Here is a 24,887-nt window from a genome sequence, read left to right as displayed (position 1 = left end):
TAGAGAAACTCCCAGGACTGTTGACAGGCTTGGTAAAGGGAATGGACTGGGCGGACAGTTTGCAGGCTCCCTCGACAAGCTGGCGTTGAAGGGAGCTGGTGCCTGGTGCCAGTTAATTGCAGTTAGCCTGCACGCAGCTGTGCCCACCGTAGCATCAGTGTTGAAGACATGCTTCTGCCTGTCACCACTGCCAATACCAAATAACTATGTTCATAAAGTTAACACATGTAGTGAAGTTTCCTTAGCCAGTCATATGGTACTTGGTGGGGGTAATCAACACAATTCACCATTTTTCTTGTGAGTAATAAAACAAGTGTTGGGGTAAGTCAGTTTATTGATGTGCTGCAACCACCACAGACACGTTAACCAGAGGACTTGATTCAGAATCCGTCCAGAACCTGGGAGCAGGCGGGAACACCATGACGACAGATGACAGGACAAAACCGTGGTCAATCTGCAGGTGTTTCCATCAGTATTTCAGCACGTGATTTCTCCTGGTGACGTAATTTACTGTGAACATGATTTAGTTAGTCTTCACTTGTTTATTTTTATCACAGCTGTTATAAAAACTTAGAGTATTCTCTCATAAAACAGGAGGTACGCTTGTGAGTTCAGGACTTTCGCTGTAGGCACAGCTTGCACGTGGCTGTCGCTGATGTGAAACCACTGCCCTTTGGTTGATTCCATTTCAAAATCTGCCGAGGAGACGGAAAATTAAGTGTAAATGGAACGGTTCCCGTTCTTCACTTTTTGGGTTTGCCAAGTGTATGCCAAGTTACCAGAACTGAACGGGCTCACCTTGGGGGACCTCCCCGCGGAGAACAAGGTCAGACAGACGACTGTTTGCCATTCTCGCCTTGGCGTAGGCAGTGTAGTGCCCAGACCTCATGGTACCGCTGTGCTCCACGACTCCGTACAGGGAGTACAGCACCCTGGTGCTTTCTTCAGCCACATTCTGTAGAACCGGACAGGACCCAAATGTTAGTTCTCGTCACATTTACACAGGAAATGTGGGCAGGACAGTTGTGCTCCAGAGGTCGCCCGTGAGGTTGTATCTGACTTTCTCCGCCCACTGAGCCAAGCCCACGCTCCCTACAAAGAGGCCACCCCATGGCGTCGTTTCCTGCCCGAGTTCCTTCGGGAGAGCTGGGATCAAATCATCCCAAAGGCCTCAACCACTCGCCCTTGGTCCTGCTAAAAACTTCCAGTCACATTTCAAAAATCCAACCCCCCGGGAACCCCTGTGTTCAGGGAGGGGCTGGGCCTCGGTCCCTGTCAGAGCGGAGGAGGCTCCACAGACCCGCCGGTTACAGGCTGGATGGACGTGGACAGGCGTCTCCAGCTGGGGCCGCTGCCAACCAGCACCCGCCCTCCAGTGGTGCTGTGTACACCCCGCTTTCATTGGTACCCCTATTCACTGAGCTCAATGCTGCTTCACCCCAAATCCAGCCACACTCCTCAGGGACTGTCCATCAGGCCCTCAGCACTGTCCCTGCTGTTCTTGTTCAGCTTCGTCGCTCAGAGCTGTCAGGATTCTGGCTGAAAGTCTCATCTGGAGCACAGCTCTGCCAGCCTCACTTCACCTGGACTCTGCAACCTAACGGGACCCTCCAGTCCCATTTCTTCCTGCCTCGTGGTCTCGTTCCCAGATAAAATCTGTATCTTCAAGACTCACAGTGTAACAACAGCAGCACTGGGACCACCTGAGAGCTGAGAAATGCAGATGCTCAGACCCCGCGGGGCCTAGTGATTCCCTGGTGGTTCCAGTGCCCATTCGCGTTCGAAAACAGACCATGAGCATCACAATCTTCCACCCGCACCAGCAGGGCCGCCACACCCAGTTTATCACACACCCACCCACGTCGCTGCTGTTGCTGGGAAACCATTGTGCGTGTGGGTGGTCCCTTCACGAATTCCTCCCTCCTCAGGTCCTCAGTGTGACTGCACAACCCTGTCACTTGTCCTTGGCCGTCCTTCACAGAAACTGGCCTCACCTCCCCCTGCAGGAAACTGAGGCACAGGGCCTGTTCGCCCTGTAATGCCATGTCCTCATCCTCAGGGTCTTCCCTACATCGAGGACCGTTACCTTTTGTATCTTCAACTTCTAGGTTTTCCTCTTGACCTTCAAACCTACCAAGTCTCCCAGACTTAAAATGTTCAAGGATCTGCCATTTTTCCTTTTCACAAAGCCTCTTAACGGATCTACCTGCTTTATCCCCAGTATCTCCTGCCCTGATCTCTCCTGTTTAATCTACACTCCTTTCCTGTCTTGTTCTCTGAAGCTCTGACGTCAAGGACACATGGCCCTTCCCTTGAAGCCTGAACAAAGGACACTGTCATTTTAGGCAAAAGCTGGATTCCTGATGCCCTGTATCCAAAGCTACCAGCAAAAGTGGCAGTGGCCTACGAACATACTAATTGCAATTCACTACCTGCCATCTCTGAAATCTGCTTCAAGGCCAAGTTTAGAAGAGGAATTCCTATCATTCCAAGTTTCGTGGATAAAGTAAACCTTTGGATGTACTTAGACTGGCGTATTTAAACTGGACACAGACCTTCCACCTGGAGATCACTGACAGCCAGAGCTCTGCATTTACCTCCCAGCGTTAACCACCATCTAGCACTGATGGCCAAATCCTTGCCTCTGCCCTGGCCTCAAACAAGTTCATCCAAGTCCTTCCCAAAAACGTCTGAAACTCTCTGTGCCCCGAACAGAATCCTTTATCAACTTTCTCCACCCACCTTTTGTGAGTTTCCCACATCAGTGTATGGCATTCCCTCTGCCCACACACCCAGCCAGGCCCTGGAATTTACGCTCAACCCCTCTTTCTGGGTCACCCTCAGCATTTATGGAAAGGACTCTGTCTTATATTGCAGGCCAACTGACCACAAGTCTGGTTAATTTTCCTCCTGCCCTAGTTTAAGCCCAGCACCCACAGATTGAACTCCACAGCCTCCCAACTCGTTCCTCTGCCTCTAGTCGTTTCCGCCTCAAAGCCCAGCCTCCAGGCTTCAGCAAGAACCCATGTAATACACAGATCTTCAATGACCCCCTTCTGTGGCTCCACACTGCTTGCCTAATAAAGTCAGGTTCCTAGCTCAGCTCCCCACGCTCCCTAGACCTTGTCCTGTGAGCTCCAGAACTGCTTGCACCCTCCACGCCACCTCACATGGCCACTCCACTCGCCGCACCAGTCCTACTCTAGTGCTGGCTGAGACGCGTCCACTCAGCAAAACCTCCCTGGAACCACCCTGCTCTGTGTGCACCAATCTTACCACTGAGCCTCATTAGACAGACTGCCTGTTAACATGTCTGCTCACCTTTAGTTTTGTGCTCTCAGTTCCCCAGACAACCACAATAATGGGAGTTCAAAAAATGCTGAACTGAAATAACGCTAACGTTCAAAACCATTCATCCCAGATCTTGAAAGTCTGGAGGCACAGAAGCCAAAGGTCCACTCCACCCAGAAATGCCCACCTTCACACTGGTGAGCTGCTGCTCTATTGTAAGATGATTTCCCTTTGAGGGATTTTCCCAAGAAGAACGCTTTACCTACCTTACATTTAGCAGTACAAAAAGGAGCCAAATCTAAGATCTCCGGAAATTTTATGTGTTTGTTAATTTTGCGTAGGTTAAAACCAGCCTGAAAAAGAGGAACAGAGTTAGGTTCTTGTCCCGCATAAGCTGTGCGTGGTAAGGAAACTGCAGGCCCCCCCCCCCGCCCCCCTTCAGTGTCTCTCTCTGACGGAGCTGATCGGTGTGGCTACGTGCTCCTGTGAGGAAACGCAGCGTTTCTGCTTCGGCAATGAGGAAAGCCATGTGAGACCTGAGGTTCTGATGCTTAAAACTGAGCAGAATACTCTTCTGAGAAGCACTCAGCCTCCACTGGGCATGTAACTGGTAAACTGGGCTTTCTTAACCTGAAACTAAGGTTAGAGCACAATGCTAACATTACTAAAAAGAGCAACGTGAATTCTAGTAAAACAGGAAGAATTGTGCCTAAATCCCTCCTCCTCCTCGACTTGCATCTTAATCAAAACTTTTGTCTTACAAACACATATTTACTTTCATATTTCTTTGACGTTAGAATTAGTAAGTTTCAGGTAACAAATGGGTACCTGCTGAAATCGCTTCAAATGAAGGGTGAGAACAGGAGGAGCGAGAGATATCAACATCTGCTTTTTGGCATTGGTGTAAACATGTTTCTTTTCACCTAAAAAAGAGAAAAAAATAGAGCAGTGTGAACATTTTAGAACTCGAAGGCATTCAGTCTGTGATGAAAAAGCCAGAATTGTACACTTTCTGGAAAGGACCAGGTAAATATTTTAGGCTTTATGGACTAAGGACCAATCAAGGATTTTGTAGGTATTTATACATCAGATTAAAAACTTCCACAAATTTTTACTGATGGAACTCAAAATGTAATAAAGTGCGATCAAGTCTACTGAAGAAAATACTGTAATTACTTTTGGGGAGAGAACATTTAATTAACTGGGGCTCAGAGTTAGTGTTTTCTACCATAAAATAAACTTTGAAATATTTATGTATGAAAAGCATTTCCCCAGAGACCATACAAAAACAGACGCAGGCCACACTGGACTAGTTTGTCAACATCTGCTCTGAACAGAATTGTGGCCCTAACCAGTTTGGCTCAGTGGATAGAGCGTCGGCCTCTGGACTGAAGGGTCCCAGGTTTGATTCCAGTCATGGGCATGTACCTGGGTTGCAGGCACATCCCCAGTAGGGGGTGTGCAGGAGGCAGCTGATCGATGTTTCTCTCCCATCGATGTTTCTAACTATCCCTCTCCCTTCCTCTGTAAAAAACCAATAAAATACATTTTTTAAAAATGTAAAAAAAAATAAAACAATTGTGGAATCAACAGTTTATTCTGTGTTGACATCTAAACACATGGAAAACTAGACTTGAAAGTTAGTTTCGACAATTCTATCTAGCAAGAGTCCTTAAGCATCCCCCGTCTCTGTCCCACTCCCCCAAGCTCCTCCTCCGAGGGCGGCTGAGAAAGCCTTGCTTCCAGGACCTCGCACTGGGCATGTCCCTTTAGTTAGTGCCTGAGGAATTAAAGTGTGGCTTCCTTATTTCCAACTCTCTATCCCTCTCCCTTCCTCTCTGAAAAAAAATCAATAAAAAATATATATTTTAAAAAGCCCTAACCCGTTAGGCTCAGTGGATAGAGCGTTGGTCTGCGGACTTGAAGGGGCCCAGGTTCGATTCCCGTCAAGGGCATGGACCTTGGTTGCGGGCACATCCCCAGCCGGGGGTGTGCAGGAGGCAGCTGATGGATGTTTCTAACTCTCTATCCCTCTATTCCTGGGAGGAAGGAGGTGAGGGCCATCCCAATGCTGGTGGGAAACTGAGGAGCAAGGCAGCCGCCACTCCCCGTCAGGGTCCCGCTGTGACCATGCCCGCGGACCGGTTGCCCACAGGGGAGGAGTCCAGGACACACTGTTGGGAAGCCCCACAATCAAGGTCGGGTGATCCGACCTCCTAGTCGAATCTTTAGATGGAGAGGATTTTCTGGTGCCATCCAAGTCCTGACACAATGAGAGCAGCAGTGCCCTGCCGATGGCAGCACATGCCCCACACCGAGTGTGCTTGCTGGGAGGGACCAGTACCTTTTAGGTTTGCCTTTGGTGCACCCCACTGTCTCCGGGTGCACACTTCACACAGCAGCTTGTTGGCATCTCGGAGCTTCTCGTTCTGGGTGAACTGGTATAAGCAGTGCTGGATGGAGCACTCGTCAGCACTGGACGCGTCCCTGTTCGCAAGGGTACAGAAGGCAGTTTCTGGATCTTGGCCCACACACTCGTACAGCGTGGTCCCAGGAGCGGGGCTGCCGTTCAGAATCTCCAGACGGATGTCGTCGGGGTGAAGAGCAGCATCCAAGTGCAGGTTCCGGAAATTCCTAGAAATGTCCACTTCCCCACCGCCCCCCGCATCCAGGCAGGCACCGTTCAAACTCCCGGGACAGTCAGTGGGAGAAGATGATAAAACCTCCAGGTCGTTATCTACACTGACACTTTCCACATCTACGTCCTCTGTGAATTTTTGATTGTCAGTTACATTTTCTATCACTTTCTCTTGGCCATTCAAGTCATTCTGATTAACACAATATTCTTTATTTATAACTTCCTCTTGTGAGATATGGTCGGATTTAATATCCACTTCTCCCTCAACTGACATTTCAGTCTCACACTCATTATCTTCAAGATGGTCCAAGGCACAGACATCATTTAAATGAAGAACTTTTCCTTGAATTTTTTGTTGCCTTCGCTGGTTCTGTGTAAAAAGCATAAAACATTTTTTAAAAAATTGAGAGAGAGGAAGAGAAAGAGCATACATATACCACATCAGGTTCTCTTGCTTATTCATCAAAAATAAAGAAGTTGATAAGGAAGAATTTGTTCCCAAAACTGATCCTAAGAGTTCCTTTACTATCAGGGATCAAATAAGTTTTGAAGAAAAGGTTTTTGATTGAAAGCAGGAATAAACTATCACCAATCAGCAAACCACCGTCACACTAGGGCAAATAAAAATGTGCAGGATGTTCTAAGAGGAGTGCTCTGGGCAGAGCAGTAGACTGTTATACCCTCTAGTGACTTTACACAAAGCATGTCAAACTCGCGGCCCACAACCAATATTTTTGCGGCCCAGCCAATATAACGACATGTAAGAAACGTTTTAAAAATTTTGTAACTTAATTTTTACAATATCCTGTTATACATAATTATTAATAACGAACTATAACGTTCGCTAATGACTAGTGATTATAATCGTGTTGCATTCATCTCCCTTACACACTGTACGCGCAGGTGCACCATTTCCACTAATACCAGCAGCCAATATTTTAGCAGCCAGTGGCCACGTCATTCATCTTGGGTTGACTTGTTTGGTGTGCGCAACAGGAAATATTTTGCTTTCAGAGAAAAGAAAAATAGGTTTATTTGCGTTACGCTTATTAATTTGTGCAGTTATTCAGTTTCTGGTAGGTTAATGTTCAAGAAAAATATTAACTTTTATTTAAGTGTTCTATTATTTTAACGATGACTCATTTATTTCAGCCCTTTGTATTCAGCATGTCTCTATCGAACTAAAGCTACGTTCCTACAAAAACTGAAGCTTTTGTTATTTTGCGGCCACGGAAACTTAAATCTTACATGGCCCGTGTGAGCCTTTGGGTTTGACAGGCTTGCTTTACACACGCAACTCAGGCTGGTTTCCCTGAGGAGACGGGGCTGCTGTGGACAGAGAGACGGAGGGAAACATTCAGGAAACAAATGTTCCCAAGTCAGGGGAGAAGCAAGGAAGCCTGTGTCCAGAGGACTGTCCATTTGCTGCCTATTTCCATGCGGAGGGACAAAGGCCTTTATTTCATCGAGAGTCCTGCCTGCAGACGGGTCACCATCTGGCGGTAACTAAGAGGACAGGCCCGGGAGGCTAATGTGAACAGAGGGGCAGAAGGGAACACAGGACACAAACGGTCTCCCAGGTGATTCAGTAAGAAGAGTCACACCTGAAAGATGTGACACACATGACGTATTGTAGAACTGTACCCTTTAGACCTATATAATTTCATTAACCAATGTCACCTCAATAAGTTCAATTAGAAAAAATAAAAATGGGGAAAGAACATAAGTGAATACTTTAAATGAAACACAAATGACTCAAACATAAAAATCTGCTGAACTTCACTTATATTAAAATAAGTGGAAAATAAGCTGCAGTAAGTTACTATATGTCGCCATCAGACGGGCAGAAATCTGGACGCCTGAGAGCACACTGTTGTTGAGGACGAGGAGAAAACGCAAGTCTCAGATGTTGCCGGTGGGAATATAAACTGGTACAACCTGCCTGGTTGGCGTGGCTCAGAGGCTGAGCTCGACCTATGAACCAGGAGGTCAGCGTTTACTTCCCGGTCAGGGCACAGGCCCGGGTTGCGGGCTCGATCCCCAGTGTGGGGCGTGCAGGAGACAGCCAATCAATAATACTCTCTCATCATTGATGTTTCTCTCTCTCCCCCTCTCCCTTCCTCTTTCTTAAATCAATAAAAATATTTAACAAACATATGTTTGTGTCCTAAATGGAAAGACCAAGAATCTAATAAAGTAGAAACAAACAAAAAACAAAGTCCAAAACCATGTGCATAATTTCTAAAAGGAGATTAAAAACATCCTTGTATCTGATCATATATTCCAAAAGAAACTCCAGAGAACACCTGAGCTTGTGAAGTGGTTATGAGTATCATAAAAGGACGGGGGTCAAGAGGACCTGTACACATGAATGTGTTTTTAAAGGTTGGATGTCAATGTTATTTGAATAAATAACTCAAAAAAGTTAAAAATGAACAAAAACTTTTTTAAAGCTGTCCCTTTTCTTGGCATCTACTGGAAGAGATTTCCGGCAGAGAGCACGCAGGGACAACCCTGGGACCAAGGGAAAGTGCTGGCTGTAAACGAGGCCTGTCCACCACGTCCATCGACTCACACGCAGTCGTTCCAATGGGAGACTAGAGGCGTGGCCTTCCCCCCAGTGACTCACCTTGGCTTGCTTTTTGGCTTGCTTCTTTGCTTTTTTCTGCAAGTGCTTGCTTATTCCTGACGGAGCATCATTTCTCTCTTTTATGTAAGTGTCGTTATCTTTTTCTTCCTCGCTGTCTTTATCTTCGTTCTCCATTGTCTTTTTCAGATTTTTATCATTTATACTTTTCTTACCACTCTTAAAATATGGGGAAAAATGGGCCAAAAATAAAATTTCACAACTACTATTTGGGGAAGAGACTTCATGTTACATAAATGTTTTTCTACTCCTATTTTACAGTAATTGCTTTCCCACAATGTTTGAAAATATACCCGGGACAAAATTTGTTCATCTCAAATACTAAACAGCACTCTTCGTATCCTGACAAAACAAGCAAACCCACAGTAAGAAAAGGAAGGGCGACAGAAGGCACGCAGCCACTGCATTCGACACAGGCCACAGCCCGATGGGCCTGTCCACTTCCAAGTGCACTTTCTGTCCCCATCATCTCCACGTCCCAATATAGGTGTTTCTTTTTATTCATTTTTTTCTTTGTGTGGAAATGACAGATTTGGGGAAAGAGAAAATAAATTTGTAAGACTTTAATCACTATGTAACAGTGATTAAAAGGACCCCTGATTCATATTAAGTTGAATAATGATTTATCCAAAATTCATACCATGTTTACTTTTTTCCTACTACTACTAGAAACCAAATTCATATGGCTTAAAACTGAGATAGTCTTTATTAACACCTATGAACTTAGGACTGTAAGGGATTTGTGGATAGTCTTAAATAATGAAAATAAATAACTTTTAGTATGAAGAAAATACATCTTTACATATAAACTAACCAATTTAACTATAAAGAATTCCAACCGCAGTCCCCTCTTTTTTTTGTAAAAAAAAAGTATTTACCCCATTCTTCAACTATTTAAGAAAAATTCTTCATGGGCTAGTGATGTACACACTTGGAAAAGGTGACAAGGCTCCCCCATAAAATCTAAACAGGAAAAAGATCTACTTAAAAAAATGAACTCAATAGTCTTACCTGATCATCTAAAACTGGTAGAGACAAGTCAAGGAAAGACTCATGAACCAAGGAGACCTTAACCAACCAAAAAAGAAAACGTAAAAGGAAGGAAAAGATTCACTGTAAACATCATAGAGTAAGATTGGGGGCGGGGGCCTAAGCTTTGAAAAATACAACACTGAGAACTGCGGGTCAGGGAAGCAAAACACGTGAATAACTTCTTCCAACATCAAGGGGCCCCGTGCCAGCAGCGAACGGCACCTGGAGGCGCCGAGGACGGCTGTGGCGCAGCCTCTGTTTGAAAGCACAGCTGCAGGCTGCTTGGCAGTGAGTCCCCAGCACGACTGCACTCACCGTTCTGCACTCGTCACACATGATCGTGCTCGTGAGCTCCCCACCGAAGATGCGGTCCACAAAACTCAGCACTGACTTTTTCTTCTCATAATCTGTAGGGGGATGTATCAATTACACTTACAAAACCAACGGAATACGCTACAACGCCTTAACCTCTCTAGCCCTAAAATTTTACTTCTTAACTTCCTATCTCAGACTTGTCTTTCTCTAGTCATAAAATTACCATGATTTTATTTTTATGCTATAATCAGCGGCATATACTGCACTTCTGAGCACAACAAATTCCACGCTGTCACATCTCGTGAGAAGAAAAAGTTCTCCTCCAAGACCTAGTCAGTGGAAAACAAACTGTGCAAGGCAGGGAGACGTTCTGTTTATCTGTCCAGAGAAGCGAGCAGACAGCGAGGCTGGACGACACTCGCTCTTCCAGGCTCTGGTATCTCACACTCAGCAGCAAGCTGGGGCACCGATGCACGTCACCTGCTTTCTGGTGGCTAAGACTGAGCTCCATTTACAACCGGAGCAAAACAAACAAAGAAAAACCTTCAGGAAAATGTTTCGGACAAAATTCTTTTATTTTCCTATGTTCCAGAAATAATCTTGATAAATTTAGTATAAGGGAACATAATCTTACTACCTGGTCACCCCTTTTTCCAAATAGATGGAATTTACATACTTTATTCAAATAGCAGATATCAATTTATACAGAAACACATGTTGTGACAGATAGTGACAGCAGGAGAGTCCTCCTGTGACCAGCCAGGCCCTAAGGGGCACCACAGAGGCAGAGAGTTGCTATCTGTTGATTCTAAATTGTGGTTTACAATACAGTAGCCACTGGTCTTGCGGGCATTTAAATTAAATTAATTAAAATTAAGTAAAAATAAAGGTGTAGCTCCTCAGTTGCACCAACCCCATTTCCGGGACCCAGCACCCAGCGGGGGCGACTGTGGCGACAGGAGGCAGAGAAGAGTCCCGACCTCACAGAGCCCCCGAGACAGACCGGTGCCAGGTCGCTAACTGCCACACAAGTCAGAGCGACGTTGGCTCCATGATAATAAACCAGCTAATGCCAACTCACACAGACAAGCGTACTTCACTGATTACTGCTAACTAGAAGTTTAAGCTTTTGAAAAATCAAATTGTGGCCGGAACCGGTTTGGCTCAGTGGATAGAGCATCGGCCTGCGGACTGAAAGGTCCCAGGTTCGATTCCAGTCAAGGGCATGTACCTGGGTTGCGGGCACATCCCCAGTGGGAGATGTGCAGGAGGCAGCTGATCGATGTTTCTAACTCTCTATCTCTCTCCCTTCCTCTCTGTAAAAAAATCAATAAAATATATTTTAAAAAAAAAGAAAAATCAAATTGTGATGTCATCTTAGCTCTATCTTTGTAAATGTCACTATAACACTGCATAAAAAGAATACATCAGAAATTTAATTTCTGTAAAATATCCATCTTTGAAGTATTGAACAAGTTTTAAAGTCAATGGTGGTAAAGAGAAAGTACATGTTAATAACCGGATGCAAAGTACAGGTGCATCTGCACCTAAGGGCAGAGGAACTCAACGGCAGTGGTTTAGTTCAAAAAGTCAAACATTACCTTTCACTTTATTTTTTAGTTCTTCATCCAATTTTTCAGTAGAATTACCAAATGCTTTAAGAATTCCTTTACTCACTCTCTAAAAGTAATAAAATGAATATATGCATACTATTAAATTTAAAATTTTATAATTATTTTCCTTAGAAAATATGTGATCAAGTCAAGAAAGTGATCAAGAATTAGCTCTCCAAACTTACTGAATAAAAATTAATATTTCTAAAATCACATTTTCAAAATTAATTCAAGGAGCTAAAAAGAATTATACTTATAAAACCACTAACCCATAGAAAAGGCACTGTCTTATCATTTCAAAATTTTAACCTACTCAAACCAAAGCTTTCAAAACAGGCCCGTCTCCTTTGCAGAGACCACTGAGCTGCGTCCTAGAGGCAGGACGGTTTGAGGAGCCACAGGGACAGGCTCCAGCCAGACAGCCCGCCCATCACTAGGGGACTTGGGGCTTCCTGCAGCCTCGCTCCGGAATCTAGGAGCGAGGGGCCGGTAACTGCGTCTACCTCGCAGAATGGCTGTGAAGACTAAGCTAGTCATATGAAATACTAAGCACAGAGCTTGACATAAAATAAGAGCAAAATAAATATTAGTTATCACTACATTATTACTATTATTAATTATATTCACATCCCCAAGTACATTACTTTCCATCCCGGCAAGTAACAAAAACTTTAAAATGCAACAAATGTCCCGACTCATACAAAGTGAGTTAATATATAGTGAATCTTCACTTAACGTTGTCTAGATTCTGTAACTTTAAGCAAAACAACATATAACAAAACCAATGTTACCACCCGCTAATCGATATAAAGAGTTAAGCCCTAAGGCTCATCAACGTGATAGCAACACAACATGGACAACACGTGAGTCATTACTCGAGGCCACTGTGCTCCCGACTCGAGAGGCTGTGCAGAGTCCCACCCAGAATCAGAGTGAGGCGCCGCGGTGGGAACGAGAGCGGGCGGGTGCGGCCCGGACCACAGAGCACAGACCATCGCGAGGAGGAGCACCATCTCTAATGCTCATCATCACTGATGACTAAGCCAGACTGCAAAGGCTGGTGCAGGACAAAAACCTTTCCGATCCAGTGGCCTCAGTAACTCCTTTCACTGCTTTAATGCCCCTTAAGATACCAAACGACAGCAGAGCTAGTGAGGTGAGGTTATGAAACATGCTGACTTGGTGTTCTTCTGCTCTCATCCCGTCCAGTAGGTACCGGAGCAGCTCCTGGCTGTCTTGCTGCTGGTAGCCTTTGAAGCGCACTGCTCTACAGAAGAAAGGGAAAGACAGAGAGAGAGGAAAGTGATGACGAGTCCACTAAAATGTGAAGCTCTTTTTACGAAAGTCTTAGGATCATACCCCAAATCTCGATGTGCTCTGGTTTCTCAAAATTCCTGTTTAGTCTAACAACACCCTTGGCAGGCTTCACTGTCACATAAAGCACATGTTCTGTGATCCAAATGCACTCGACGATGCTTTAATGTGTGCACTGGGTTGGCCCGAGTGCTATGAATTTGCCTAGAATTTCTCAGCATCTGACTTAGGCACTGAAGGCACACTCAACGCAGATACTCACTTCTTACAGACCTGGGAGAAGAGTTCCTTAGGTGTCACAATTCCCTTTGAGGTCTCTTGCATCTCACTGAGAAACTGGCTCATGGCCAAAGTAAGAGGGCCCGGAGGCTCAAGGTGAATTTCCAAGGGCTCCTGAAGACGGGAACAAAAAATACTCTCTTCATTCCAAACTAGGAAGCATTTATTTTAGTGAAATGTACCTTGTTAACCTATAGTGCCAATGTGCCTGATTGAGCTGTCTACTCAAAAGTTCAAAATACACATCAACAGATGTAGAAAGTTTCTGGTCACAGACTGCTTTATGAAGAATTCAGTTCTACTGGCTTAGTTTTAGATGATCAGGGACTTGGAATACTTAAGAAGCAAAAGACCTAATGCAAAAGGTGAAATTCATGCGGCTACACTTTTGTACACCCAGGACCTCAAACATCCCCAACATTCCCAAGAAGGAAGCCGCACACGCGAGCACAGCAGGACACGGCAGAGCAGCAGCAAGAAATGGGAAGGCTCCTTACACTCTGTTAGTGGGAAAGTCACTAACTTGGGAGCCTAAAGCACAGCAAACAGAAATGATGAAAATGAGCACTAATGCTTTAAAATAACTTAAATGTGGATATTTTATGGGTATTCACAGAGGAAATGTCGTGATTATAAATAAAATTTTAAAGTACATACTGTTAGTGCCAAGTCAGGTGGTTCAATTTTTACAATGGTTCCAGACATTTTTACTTCTTTCAGTAGTTCTCTTAGCACTGGTGTTTGTGACAAATTCTAGAATGTAGGATGGAAAAGAAAAGTTATCTCAAGACAAATCAACCATTTGATCCAAACACAAAGTCACTCCCCACACTGCAGTCTCAACTCTCTACCCAGGAAACAAGCAGCGGATGCCCTTCTGCCCACGCTCCACGCTCATCGGCACTTCAATTCCCGGCACAAGCAGCCCCCGGGAAAGGCATTCTCCACCGCCCACCTCCACCACGGTTCTTGCAGCCCATGCACCACCGCTCTGTCCTGGGTTAGCCCGTGCCCCACACCCCCGCACCAAGGGCAAGTCCCGAGGGCAGGGGTCATGTTTGTTGTGAACCCGACTGTACCCTTCAGCAGTGTTTAACTGGCATGCAAAGTAAGCACTTCCTTGAGTTTTCTTTGAAAACATCGGAATAAATTACTTAGGGCGAAAAAGCTCAATACTGGAAGTAACAAATAGGGAGATACTTAATTTTCATAGGAGGAAAATTAACGCTGGCACCTGCATAACTGCATTGAAGAAACACGTGTTTCCCAAATTACTGAGTCCTTTCACAGTTATTTGAGAAGTATAATTCATGGAAGTTTCTTTAGCCATGTTTTCCTTTTTCTCTCTCTCTTGTTCATTTTTACTCTCCTTCTCTAATTTTTTATTTTCAAGTTCAATGCTACCATTATCTTTTGCTGCTTTAGAAAAAAAAAAAAGAAAGAAAAAATGATTTAGCAAAATGTGTAATATAGCCATATCGAATGCAAATTTACACTGAGGATGAAGTACTAGAGTTTGTGAATTTTACCCACTATCATTATTTACCACCTGCTTTTTAAATGTTTTCTAATAAATATAAGTAAACTACCATTGAGAAAAACCAATAAAATAAAATATTCAAAACTGAGGTGAGCATTAGTCTGACAAATAAAACCAAACAGGATATGCTTTTGAGCAATAACCCCTTTGTTAATGCACAAAGTTTTCTTTGTTAATGCACAAATGAGCATATCTTACCTTGTGCAACTGGAATACAGAGCAATCAAGTAAAGAATGCAGACATGAAATAAAATTTGTAATGAATTCAAAAACGCACCCTGAAGTTAGGAACAATTCTGGCTCTGCCAAAGATACTTCTGTGTTTGTAAAAACCTGCACAAACTTAAAGCTTAAGGATGCATAGCACCCAATTAATTTTTTTTTAAATATATTTTATTGATTTTTCACAGAGAGGAAGGGAGAGAGATAGAGAGTTAGAAACATCGATGAGAGAGAAACATCGATCAGCTGCCTCCTGCACATCTCCCACTGGGGATGTGCCCGCAACCTAGGTACATGCCCTTGACCGGAATCGAACCTGGGACCTTTCAGTCCGCAGGCGGACGCTCTATCCAATGAGCCAAACCGGTTTCGGCACCAATTAATTTAATTATGTGTGAAAAATACCTGAAAAGTACCTGGCCTTTTGAAGAATTTACAAGTATTTTACTTTTATATCATTCAAACAAGATTAAGTTCAGTCTAAAGCAGGTCGACTTTGCCCTAGCTGGTTTGGCTCAGTGGAGCATTAGCCTGTGGACTGAAGGGTCTCAGGTTCTATTCCAGTCAAGGGCAACATACCTGGGTTGTGTGCTCAATCCCCAGAAGGGGGAGCAATGATTCTCATCACTGATGTTTCTCTCTCTTTCCCTCTCCCTTCCTCTCTGAAATCAATGAAAATATATATTAGAAAAGTAATTTAAGTCTTAAAATAAAATAAAGCAGGTCGACCTTAAGCCCCTGTGCCGGGAGGGCATGGGAACAGGGCGTGACTGCCCCTCAGTGAGGCCAGACTCTTCATCACATGGGACGAGGTTACTTCTGATTCCCTTCTAACTCTAACACCTTAGAATTATCTATGTTTTCAGTTTTAGATTCTTAAGCCAAAAATAGGTTCATAGTGTAAAGTCAACCATAATCAATATTACTCACCTATATGCAATACTGGGTAGTCCAGTAAATTAATCAAATATCAGCAGATATGTAAGTCAACATTACCATATCTATTAAGGAACCAATGATTTTTTTACCTGATTCTGGAGCTGTAAGGCGGGCTTGTTTCCTAACATAATCAACCACCTGACCCAATCGGTTTGAACTGCAATACTGGACCTCATCATCACATAGGTAACACCTGCGTCCCAAAGACCACAGAGAAAAAAGTGACAAACTAACAATCAAAAAGGGCACAAATTATGATTCCTGGAATCCAAAATGTATAGCCATCAAATTATTCTACTAATAAAATAAAAAAATTAAAATAAAGCTTGTATGTTTTCTTACAGAAGACTGTCCATATTAAACTCTGGTTTACTATTAATAACATTAGCCCAAATTATGGCTACATATAAATACTGTGAAAAATACCCCAAACAAACATAGTACTTGAAATGGCTACTGATAACATTAAAGTCACAAGTTCTCTCTACGCCTATTTCAAAGTACAAGCCTACATCATCCAAATTAACAAGTTTTATAATCTATAATAATAGAAGCACCAGACGCAAATCAACCGAACGGCTGACGAGCGGAACGGCCATCCAGACGACCTTCCGGATGGCCGAAGCCGCGAAGGCCAACTTGTGCACGAATTCGTGCTTCGGGCCTCTGGCTGTCAGATAATGTTCCGTGAACATTGCTGTGTAAGTGGCTTTTAAAGATGTGAAAATTATTGTCGTGTAAAATCATTGCCGAAGTTTTACTCTACCCTGTCGGTCTGGAATTTGTTCTTGGTGTCCCAACTGTGAAACTGGAAACAACCTACCATATGCTCTACAGTATCACAAGCAAGAGAACAGGGCGAGGGCTCTAGTCTCCTGCACGCTACAAGTGCTGGGCTAGTGCAATACTGAGGAGAAGCTTCTCCTAACATCACAGTCTCCAGCCTTCTGTGAGTGGTGGCTTTAAACAAACACAAATATCTTAACTTTCTTGCTCCTTAAACATTTCAAATGCCTCCCTTCTCAAATAACGTCCAGCCAGGAAGCTGAAACTCACCAGACACTCCAGTTATCCAAACTGAGCACCAGGCAGTGGGGCTCGGACCTCGGCGTCAGGTAGTGCTTCAGAGCGTGCTGCTCCTGCGAGTTCCTGCCGCAGCCCTAGGGAACCAGCAGCGTCAGTCTCAAGGCCACAGAAACTCACCCAAAGAGGAGGGAATGCATACTGTGTCGTGAACAGGAAGTGGCTCGAGGCATTCTGCCTTTCTCATCATTTTGAAAACACAATGTTAGGCTCTAAAGAGAGTGGATGTTGGAAAACCTAGGCGTGGAGAAAACCACGCAGTCAGAGTGCTCCCTCCCGCAGCCTGCCCTCCGGTCCCCACCACGCTGTGCCGATGCAGCCGTTCACTGGGTCTGGTCGGGACTCCGTATCGGCTTCCGAAAGAGTATTCTCCTAACTTCAACCTCTCTGTTCACACACGTATCTTTTCAGTTTCATGTTCATAGAACAAAGCTCTGTTCATATACTTAATTCAAAAATTATAAGTTGCTCTTAAACTCCTAGTCAACAAGCCTGACACCCTCTGACCGAACCGAGCTCGCCAGGGTTAAGTCCACCCTCCTGTCCACGTACGTCTACCAGCTGACACCCTCGGCACCTTCCCAACCAACAGCATCTCGTTCCCGTGACTCCCTTCGCGGAATCCTTCACCGCCACCGCCTCTGCTCAAACCCCACCCAGGCTTCAGGATCCCGCTCCGAGGCTGCCTCCCTCAGAACTGTGCTTGTCCTCCCAGAGGAAAATATCACGATCTTCCAGTGAATGCTCTCCTACTAAATATGGTGTAAATCCCGGTGGCCTTCCCTACTTTCCACCTGACATTAAAGGTGCAAATGTTCATGTCCATCCTCCCCTGAACTGTAAATCTCGAAGGCACAAGAAATGAGTTCGTTTTTCTATTATCAAAATTATCTAGAAAATGGAAAGTCAATAGCATTAATTGAACAAATGAGATTTTCTTTATGGTTCCAAACTCAAACTTTTCTTTTTCTTCTTTATTGTTGAAAGTACTACCGGTGCCCCCTTACTTCCTCTCCCTGACCCCTCCACCCCACACCCTCCAGGCCTACCACACTGTCCTCTGTGTCCACGGGCTGTGCCCATATGCAAGGAAATGAGAGATTTTTACCCACAAGATCTAAAGTCTTACTCGTAAAAGGACATGCGTTTCCTGCCTGCAGCTGGTTGAGTCACTGCTAAGAAATCCATGTGGACTGTGCACCTGCCTGCACCAGGCCAGCTCCCATGGACAGCACTGCAGCGATGGGTCCTGTTCCCAGTGCAGCTGAAAATATACTCTGGAGGGGAACTACCTGTCAGTGACTTCTAACCCTATAACTATGATATAAGACACTACTGATCTAGTTTATCCCACTCAACATTTAATTCTAAAGTGAATTAAATCTGACATTAATTTTGTTAGTATCACCATCGGAAATCAACTGAAACACAAGAATGAAAGAGTTTAAAGAGTTTAAATTTAAAGAGTTTAAAGAGTTTAAATTTAAAGTAGCAAAATATATTCCTGCTCACCATATGTATTTAAGAGGTTCAATGAAAACCTTTCAAGTACAAATAAATGTGTTCTTTGCTAACAATCTTTAGAAATTGTCTGACCATGATGGGGCCGCACCATTCACCTGTCAGAAAGGCTAAAGAAGGAAGCACTGCAACAACACGATACTGCCCGGACGCGGAGGACGTGCACCCCTCGCGCAGGGGCAGGAACATGGAGGGGCACAGCTGTCCTGGGGGACAGTTAAGGACCACGTGGCCCAGCCACTGGCTCCTGAGCACACTTCCCAGAGAAATGAATTCTTAAATCCACATAAATACTGGTGCACAGTGTTTATAGCAGTGTTCCTCATAGCTGCCAAAAATGGGACCAGCCCAGACAGCCTGCAAAAGGTGCGCAGTTAAGCAGCAGCAGTTAAACCACCCACCACTCAGCAGTGAGAACAGACTTATGATACACAACCTGGATGAATCTCTGGTGCTTATGTAAGAGAAAAACCAGTCCCAAAATGTTATATACTAGATGGTTTCATTTATATAACATTTTTTATTTTTATTTTTTAATGTTTTTATTGATTTTTAGCTAGAGAGGAAGGGACGGCGAGAGATAGAAACATTGATGAGAAACATCATTGATCAGCTGCCTCCTGCACGCCCCCTACTGGGGATCGAGCCCACAACCTGGGCATGTGCCCTGATCTGGAATCAAACCAGTGAGCTCTTGGTTCATGGGTTGAAGCTCAACTACTAAGCCACACCAGCCAGGTTGTATAGCATTTTTTTTTTAAATGTTGACAACAGAGTAACTTTTATTTTATTTACTTATTATTTTGTTGTTGTTGTTAATCCTTACCCGAGGATATTTTTCCATTGGTTTTTGGGGAGAGTGGAAGAGATAGTGAAAGACAGAAACATCGATGTGAGAGAAACACATCAATTGGTTGCCTCCTGCATGAGCCCTGACCACTGTCCGGGCCAAGGAGGAGCCTACAACCAAAGTACATCACCTTGACCAGAATGGAACCCAGGATCCTTTGGTCCACAGGCTGACGCTCTATCCACTGAGTCAAACTGGCTAGGGCTCTACAGCATTTTTTAAATGATAAAATTTTAGAAATGGAGAACAGACTAGTAATTGCTTGGGGTTGAGGGGAGGGACAGGAGGAGGGAAGAGTGTGGTTATAAAAGAGCAAAGAAGAGATCCAGGTGATACTGGAATCATTCAGTGTTGTCTTTTTTTTAAAAAACTTTTAAATATACATATATTTCTATTGATTTCAGAGTAGAAGGGAGAGGGAGAGATAGAAATATCAATGATGAGAGCGAATCATTGATCGGCCACCTCCTGCACGCCCCCTACTTGGGATCAAACCCAAAACCTGGGCATGTGCCCTGTGACCTCCTGGTTCATAGGTTATCACTCAACCACTGAGGAACACCGGCCAGGCCCATTCAGCATCTTAACTGTTGTGGTGGATACAGAGGTCTCTCTCTCCAAAACAAAGAACTCAGGAGATCTGATTAAGATTGATGGATCATATCAACATTAATATACTGGTTATAATACTGTATTAGTTTTGTTAAAATGTTACCACTGGGAGAAACTGGGCAAAGTGTACAGAGGTATCTCTGTATTATCTCTCATACTGCATTTGAGTTTATAATTACCTCAGTACAATTTCAGCTGAAAAGAAATTGAAAAACAAAGGTCTCTGCTCATCTTCAAGCTTCATGGCAGGCCTGGCTCGCAGCCCCGTTCCTAACCGACACAGGTGACTGAGACACTGACCTCTAGTGCGTGCATACCTGGGAGCTGTTCGGCCGCCCAGATACCCCCACCCACAAGACCAAGGTACTCCCTTCTCCCAGCTGCCAGGAACGTAGCCTGCTGACAGCTCACAGCTCGGTCTGTCCACCCTCGGGAATTATCCCGAGAAAGGCAGCTGGCTTGGCTAAGGGTGGCCCCCACCCGGCCTGTCCCACATCCAAGGACTGGTCTATGCACAGGTACCAAGACCACGGCTCATCCTGAGGCTAGCTGAGGCCCTGCAGGTCTGCCTCTTTGCTCTCCCTCAGCCTAATCCTGCCCCCTCAGTTTTCCTGGTGAAGACACAGTGCGAACACACCCAGGAAACCACCTGAATCTCACAAACCTCAGTCCAGGTCCCTGCTCCCTAGGGCACATGGCCTATGCGAGCTGGCACCCTGCTCACCATCCTGTACTTAGGTGACACCTTCTAAAACAAGGTCAGTTTGTGCGATCCCACACTGATCACACCAAGCATACCTGATGGCCACATTTAAGACACAGCCAAACGGGAGGGGTTTCTCCTGTTTCTTCTTCAGGTTTGTCTTTCACTTTATTGTCTGTCTTACAGTCTTGGCAAACATTCCATTCCACATTCACTAACGCCTTTTTCAGAATACTCTGTTCCAGTCCTTTTCTAATGTGCCTGCACACAGGTTCTATGAAAACAAGTAACACACGAGTGATGAGGTAAATACAACTTTCTCAGAGAATCACAAAGTTTACCTTTCATTTGAACTTCAAATATGAACTTACTAGGTACAAACTGTTAGATAATCTGAATATTAGTTGATTACGTGAGAAATCTGGAATTTTGCTATTTTTGTAGTCCTAAATACATTCACTCTCTCTCCCCCTCTCCCTTCCTCTCTGAAATCAATACAATATATTTTAAAAATAATTTTTAATGGATCAAAGTGTACATTATTGTTCTGTAATTTGCATCTCTTTTTTTTAAAATTGATTTCAGAGAGAAAGGGAGAGAGAGAAACATCAATGATGAGAGAGAATCATTGATTGGCTGCCTCCTGCAAGCCCCCTAGTGGAGATCAGCACACAACTGGGGCCTGTGCCCTTGACCTGAATTGAACCTGGGATCCTTCAGTCTTCAGGCCGACGTTCTATCCAATGAGCCCAACTAGTTAGGGCAATCCCATTTTTACACATTAAAAAATGTCCATTTACAGACATAAAATCACTTTAAAGGTTCAATTGGTGAAATATACCTAAAGATTCAGAAGAATCATCAACTGGAACAATTTTTCCCTTTATCCGTTTCTTTCCCATGTTGGCACTTCATGGATTACTTCCTGACACAAAATAATAATCTAGGAAACAAGATAAAATTAGCTTGATAAAAAAAATGTTCATTTATGCTTTTCTGAGACAGTAAGAGAACTCAGCCACAGGTAACACTTTACATGTTTATCACACACTATAATGTATAAAGACCATTCACATAGATCATGTAGTTCTCAATAAAAACTGTGAAGTAGAGAGAATAAATAGTGCTACACCAGTTTCTTAGCTTAGGAAACAGATTCTTAGTCAGGTTAAGAGACTTTCAATAAATGTGAAGGTCAGGAGAGAACCCAGGTCTTCTTACCAAGACCTGAAGTCTCAGCACGTGACACCATCTGGATTCAACTCCTCACTGAGCACGTGTGGAATGCTGCTGGCACGCAGACGGTGTTCTTCCCTTCTGAGCTGCCTTTCTTCCTTTCTTTAAAATATTTTTTTATTGATTTCAGAGACGAAGGGAGAGGGGGAGAAAGAGATAGACACATCAATGATGAGAGCGAATCATTGACTGGCTGCCTCCTGCACGCCCCACGCTGGGAATGGAGCCCGTAACCCAGACATGTACCCTGACAGGGATCTGAACTGTGACCTCCTGGTTCATAGCTTGACGCTCAACCACCGAGCCACGCTGGCCAGGCTAAGCTTCCTTTCTTAGCTCTGAGGTCTATGCAAATTCAATCGATAATTTCTCTAAGAAAAATTATAAATAATTCTGAAAACAAACTATTAAAGGGAGTTAGAAAATTTGCAAAATAATTACCAGGCCAAATACAAAACAATGATACATTGTTCAGCATTTTCCACACCAGGATTACCTATATGAATACTACCCTATATGGATATTATATGATAATTTATTATAATTGCATTGTCAAATATTTATATACTAGTGGCCCGGTACATGAAATTCATGCACATTAAAAGGGAATTAATTAGAGGAAATATTTTAATATTGCTATTTGCCCTTTCTCTATAATAGAAGTGTCAGAGATGAAAGAAAATGAGTAAAATATGTAAGACAATCTCCCTCCTGTTAGAGTCTGGGGCATGCCATGGGACCCATGTGCACCTCAAAATCGTGGGAGACCCAGACCCGGCTGGCCTCACCCCCGTCAAGCCCCGCAGGGCGGGGGGCGCAGCCTCAGGTCCCCCCTCAAGCCCTGCTGGAAGGGGGCCCGGCCTCAGGTCCCCTGGCCCCAGCGAGAGGACCATTTGCATATTAGCTCTTTATTATACAGGGTTATATAGGATTCATATTATAAAGTCAGTTTGGAATACTAGGACAAATCTAGCTGCACATCAGGTCTGCACCTCCTTAGGCAACAATGCAAACTTAGTAAATACGAAAAGTGCTGAAAGTACATACAGGTCTATATAATTTTAAATAATAGTAATGACTTTGAAAAGTTGCATTTAACATACATTACAATAGCTTAGTGTCAAAATCACTGAATATCTGACCTGGCATGCTTACTAGAATTCTGATTACATTAGTGGAGAGTAAGACTTAGATCATATGTTTTGAAAACACTTCCCAATTAATTCTGCTACTTAGCTGTCACCATGTCTTGTCTTAGAATCTTACAAGTATTCCTCTTTTAGCTCTTAATGGGTTAGTGTAATTAAAGGTAATTCAAAAGGCCTGTACGAAAAATTAGTACATCAAGTAATTGTTAACCTTTACAAAGATAATCTAAAATGTAACAAGTTTACAAAGCAAATAAACTAACAAAAGAATACAAAGTATATAGGTATATATAATACAAGGTATATTTTATGTATGCTTTCTTGCCCTAAAGATAACATTTAACATAACTTATCTAGAATTGTAGATGCTAGGGGAAAAAATAGCACTGAAGTTCTTGCCTCCAGTCACACTCCCTCTAACCCGCTGCATTCTGCACCAGAAACATCTTCCCATGACGCCATTTCCATCACATCCCCCTCCTGACTGGCAGCATTCACCAGGCTCCAGTCCGCACTCCCGGGCCCGCACCCAGGTCCTGCACAACCTGCACAAGCTGTCCCCAATGCGCTGCAACCCTGACCCTCATGGCTTCTCAAGTTTAATCACATGGTGCTTTGCTCTCAAAGCCCTTTCATGACCACCATCTCATTGGCGTTCACAACTCCACACACGGAGCATTTCACTAAAGGAGGAAACTCAAAAACAAGATGACGAAGGACCACAGGGCGGACCCTTCTCCCCCGTCAGTCCCTGGTGCCCGCCGCTCCAAACACCTCCCTCTGACCGCGAGCTGGGGCATCCTCCACCGGGACATGTGCAATTTCTCCGCCGGGGACCTACAGCTCTGGGAAAAGGAGCGGTTTTCGGCATCGCCTCCGAATTACCCAAAACAGTGTTAGCAGGTCCTCAAGAAACACTTCGCGCATGGAAATACCTGACGCACTAGGGCTGACGACAAGGTGCAGAGGTACGTACAAGCGAAGGAAGCAACCAGTGGAGCAGGTGGCGTCCGCCGGCGACGGCCGCGCCCTAGGAACTGCCTGGAGGGAAACCGAGGATGAGCTGCGCCTGGACCGTGCGGGTCCCGCCGTCAACGCAGCGGAAACAGCCCCAGTGACATTCTGACATCTGCGCGGGGCCTCTAATGAGTCAGGAGGAGGCGGCACCGTGGGCACCGCCAGCTGTAAAACATCAAGAAACCTCAGTAAGCGCGGCCGGCGTGGCTCAGGGGTTGAGCGCCGACCTAGGAACCGGGAGGTCAGGGCACAGGCGCGGGTGCAGGGCGTGCCGGAGGCAGCCGGTCCGTGATTCCCTCCCGTCATGGATGCTTCTCTCTCCCACTTCCTTCTTCTCTGAAATCAATAAGATCAATAAAAACACATTTCTCTAAAAAGCATGGAAGCGTCTGGACTGCTGTCAGCTGGTCTGGACCGTGGCGCCGAGTTTGGGGTCCGACCCTGGAGCACAGGGTCTCCGAGGCGACGGCCCGCTTCCCCAGCGCCCCAGCCCTCTCCCCGCAACGGCCGCCATCCCCGGGAACCGCGGGCCCATGGGGGGAGGGGGCCGCCAGCACCCACAACTCATGGGGCAACTCCTGGAAGTGACAGGACGAGGACGGCGAGGCCGCGACGCCAGGCGAGACGGGGACCCGCGCTCCGAGCGAGGTCGCGGCGCAGAGAGCGAGGCCGGCAGGAGACTCGCGCCCAGGGCGCAGGAGGCCGCGCGGCCAGGCCACGACTCACCCGCGGCGACGGCACCCATCCCAGCGCTCCTCGCGGGCCCCGCGCGGCCAGCTCCGTCCTCCTCCCTTTGGCGTGTAAGAAGCGACGGAGCGGAAGCCGGAGCGATCGGACAGCAGCCGCTTCCGGTGCGCGGCCCTGCGGTGCGCATGCGCGCGCCTCGC

The 24,887-nt window shown here is 45.1% G+C and overlaps 1 protein-coding gene across 6 annotated transcripts; it reads right to left on the bottom strand.

The window, feature by feature from the left end:
* Positions 1–301: 301 nt before the first annotated feature.
* USP16 (ubiquitin specific peptidase 16) lies at positions 302–24,884 on the bottom strand. 6 transcript variants are annotated; one of them, XM_059686270.1, is made up of 20 exons: positions 24,727–24,884; positions 23,960–24,165; positions 21,821–21,937; positions 21,441–21,542; positions 20,695–20,873; positions 16,887–16,990; positions 15,920–16,023; positions 14,364–14,548; positions 13,787–13,882; positions 13,113–13,243; positions 12,716–12,803; positions 11,525–11,603; positions 9,924–10,015; positions 9,588–9,644; positions 8,559–8,735; positions 5,636–6,299; positions 4,120–4,214; positions 3,558–3,644; positions 799–955; positions 302–695 (listed from the first exon to the last, which is right to left on the bottom strand). In XM_059686270.1, the coding sequence occupies exons 4-20, from the start codon at positions 21,499–21,501 to the stop codon at positions 571–573; spliced, it is 2,481 nt and encodes an 826-aa protein (XP_059542253.1). In that variant the 5' UTR covers positions 21,502–21,542; positions 21,821–21,937; positions 23,960–24,165; positions 24,727–24,884; the 3' UTR covers positions 302–570. The 6 variants fall into 6 exon arrangements, with proteins under 6 accessions (XP_059542253.1, XP_059542256.1, XP_059542257.1 ...); XM_059686273.1 differs by having other exon boundaries at positions 14,364–14,545; XM_059686274.1 differs by lacking the exon at positions 9,588–9,644.
* Between the last annotated feature and the right edge of the window lie 3 nt (positions 24,885–24,887).

The sequence above is a fragment of the Myotis daubentonii genome, chromosome 3 (assembly GCF_963259705.1).
Source record: "Myotis daubentonii chromosome 3, mMyoDau2.1, whole genome shotgun sequence".
Lineage (NCBI taxonomy): Eukaryota > Metazoa > Chordata > Mammalia > Chiroptera > Vespertilionidae > Myotis > Myotis daubentonii.
Note: the sequence above shows the minus strand (reverse complement) of the source record. Positions and strands in the feature narration are given on the sequence as shown.